Below are 3,069 nucleotides of genomic sequence, written 5' to 3'. Positions count from 1 at the left end.
AAAAACCGATCAAAAAAAAAAAAAGTCATGGGAAGTCTAATTAAAAAATAAATAAATAAATAAATGAGATTTTAAAAAATAAAACCTTTATTTATTATGATTTTTAAAAATAATTTTCATTTAATTTTATTTATTATTATTACTATTTTTAAATGTAACCAGAGAGAGGGAGGGAAAGTGAGAAAGCAAGCCACCAGATTCAGTCATGTGGGAGTGTTCAGTGCCTTAACCACCATGCCACCTGTTGATCCCCCCCATATAGTCTTCTTTTTTTTTTTAGAGTTTTTTTTTTCTTGGGCTATAGGGTACCTGCACTCTCCAGAAAGAGAGAGACAGAGAGACAGAAAGTGAGAAATCACCCCCCCCGGGGGGGGGAATGGCCACGCCATAATCCCTTCTCCTCCATTCTCCTCTTGGGATCTTGGGCACGCACACACACACGCCCGGCGTGAGTTTAAGTCACCAAGTCCAGGACTCGAACTGTGGTTGACTACATGGGAGTCCAGCAACATAGCCATTTTGCCAACTGCTGGTCCACCCCATCTATTATTATTATTCAATTTGACCAGAGAGAGTGAGGAAGCAATCCAACAAGCTTAGGACTGTAACCATGATCAGCCAGTGACTTAACCACCATGCCACCTGCTGGCTCCTATTATTATTATTTTTTTTTAATTTAACTTTACTTATTTATTTTTTTAAAAATTAACTAGAGAGGGATGCAGAGAGAGAGGGAAAGTGAAAGAGTGAGCTGCCAGGTCTGGGACTTGAACCATGGTTGGTTATGTGGGAGTCCAGCAACTGAACCACCATGCCACCTGCTCCCCCCTTCTAAAACTATTTTTATCAAATACAAGTGCATGATCTAAAAATGTGTTATCTTTTGTCTTCTAACCCTTGGCAGAACTCTCTTGACTTCCCATGCATTGTTAGTCTTCCAAGAGGCATGTGATCATCCAGTAAGCATTTTTGAGTTTCTGCTGTGAACATATAGCTGTTTAAGACACATTCTCTATCTTCAGTCGGCTTATATGTACATAGTCCAGTGGTGCCTGGAAAACACTCTGGAATGCAGGCATCCAGCGTGTCCAGGGCTGGATCATGATCACATGCCTACTTACACCCAGGAAACTGAGGCCTGGAGGGTGGTGACCCTGCCGGAGGCTCAGTAAGCATGGCAGGAGCAGGTTTTCTGAACCCCATTGTGCCGCTTTGATAGCCACCAGGAAGGTTTACAAACACGTGAGTTTGCTTCTGTTACTCTGCTGATTACATCAGGCATGGGGGGAATATCAAGGACTGTTCTGGGGCAGGGGTTGGGGGACCCACTCTGAGCCTTAGTTTTTTTAGCCGGCTGGGTACAGAAAGACAGAGGCCCCAGACCCTGCCAAGCAGGAGGGGATGCTGGACCTCACCAGGAGAGCACGATATCCGTCAGCGTCTCAGCTGTGGTGAAGAAGGCAAAGACGATCCAGTACATCATCCATTTCACCTGAGGATACAGAGGGCGGCGTTGCTGGGGCATGGGGTGGAGGGCCAGGAACACCCGACCCCACCTGTGCCTGCTCATCATACAAAGGCAGAGGGAGAAACACCAAGGCGGAGGGAGAAACACGCAGGCCTCCACCTCTGCCTGCCAACTCTGCTGGGGATGCCAGGGCGAAGGGAGACCCAGGACCTCAGCTTTGTCTCTGGATCACACCAAGCCAGGGGAAAGGGAACGCCCTGGAACTTCCTTTGCTTGAGAGTCTCGTTAGTGGCTGACAGCATTGGTAGTTACCCTCATCTGGCACCCACTGGCCTCCCCTCTCTCTCCCATGTGGGTAGGGGTGAAGGGTCATTCACTCACATATTCCTTCACGTTTTTTGTCTTCACGGCCTTGTAGGACGAATAGGCTGGGTACAGGGTGCCGAAGATGAGCCTATGAAAACAGGCATGATTACCAGGCCCATCAGCCAAGGACAGGGACCTCTCGTCCCAGCTCTGCAGTGGCCCCTTATTGGGGGACTGGTAAGGGAAAAAGAAATGGAACTCCAGAGTGACATATCAACTGGCCTGATGAACTCAGGTCAGGGGTCATAGTCAAGACTCAGGGGACACACAGGCATGGAGGCCCCAGTTAGCTAGGGTGATGCCCCACCTTCTCCATCTCTCAGACTTTCTCTAGCCTTTGATGTGGAAAGACCCAGAGCAAGAGGGTCCAGCGTAGTTCCTTCAGCCATGATCTTGGCTATGCACAAATAAATCATGGAGAGTAAGGGAGCCGGGCGCTGGGCACTTCCACTGGAGTGGCGTCTTCCTTGGGACCATTCAGACCCATCTGCCCTTACCCTCCACCTGTCTCAGCCGGGCTGGGTAGGGCAGGCCGCAGGGGAACCTGACACCTCTGACAGGGCACTGCCTGGCAGTCAGAGGTACCACTGTGGCCCTGGGGACCTGGAGAACAGAGGGCATGGAGGCAGGAGGCCCTGGGAGGGGCAAAGAGGATTATTCCCCCACATAAACACTCCAGGGACTAGGCTCAAGGGAGCGTCCTGGGATCAAGGCTCTAGCTGTGATCCCATTACCCCACAGACAGGACACAGGTGGGGGAGGAAGACAACAGCTGCCCCTATGGGAGCTGCCACCCTGAAGGCCACGTGGAGTATGAGGCCCCTAAATTCCCTCTGGGGTGGGATGGGGGAAGAGAAGAAGACTCCAGTTGGTCTAGAGGAAACCGGGACACAAGCAGGGCGGGGCTGCCGTGTCAGTCTTCCCTCTGTGGAAGCTGAGGGGCAGGGCCCTTACCTAGGGCAGGGGCTGCTCTAAGGCGGACCAGGCACCCCTCCACCCCGGTCTGGCCAGGCCCCGGCCCCTTGACAACATTGGGGGACAGGTGTTTTCACATGGACCCTCTGGATGGAGGCAGGATACTCCCAAACTGGCTTGTGCAGATGCAGTGTGGGCAGAACCCCCAAGGACAAAGTCGTGGTCCTGGGGTAGGGCGGGTGTTCCCTCATGGAGCCTGGGGGAGGCGCCAGGGACATAGCTCCACAACGTGGCTGGCGGCCTGGAATGAAGGCGCCCAT

At 51.7% G+C, this 3,069-nt stretch overlaps 1 protein-coding gene across 1 annotated transcript in view; it reads right to left on the bottom strand.

Moving 5' to 3' along the window:
* REEP2 (receptor accessory protein 2) overlaps positions 1-3,069 on the bottom strand; it is a 10,801-nt gene extending 7,732 nt beyond the window's left edge. The window contains exons 1-3 of the mRNA XM_027768842.1: positions 2,923-3,069; positions 1,850-2,008; positions 1,416-1,492 (exon numbers count right to left, since the gene is read on the bottom strand). Of these exons, the coding sequence (XP_027624643.1) occupies positions 1,416-1,492; positions 1,850-2,008; positions 2,923-3,069 (383 nt within the window). The remainder of the gene's footprint in view (positions 1-1,415; positions 1,493-1,849; positions 2,009-2,922) is intronic.

Source organism: Tupaia chinensis, unplaced genomic scaffold, assembly GCF_000334495.1.
Source record: "Tupaia chinensis unplaced genomic scaffold, TupChi_1.0 Scaffold147608_1, whole genome shotgun sequence".
NCBI classification, from domain to species: Eukaryota; Metazoa; Chordata; class Mammalia; order Scandentia; family Tupaiidae; genus Tupaia; species Tupaia belangeri.
This window is presented reverse-complemented; position numbering and strand designations above follow the sequence as displayed.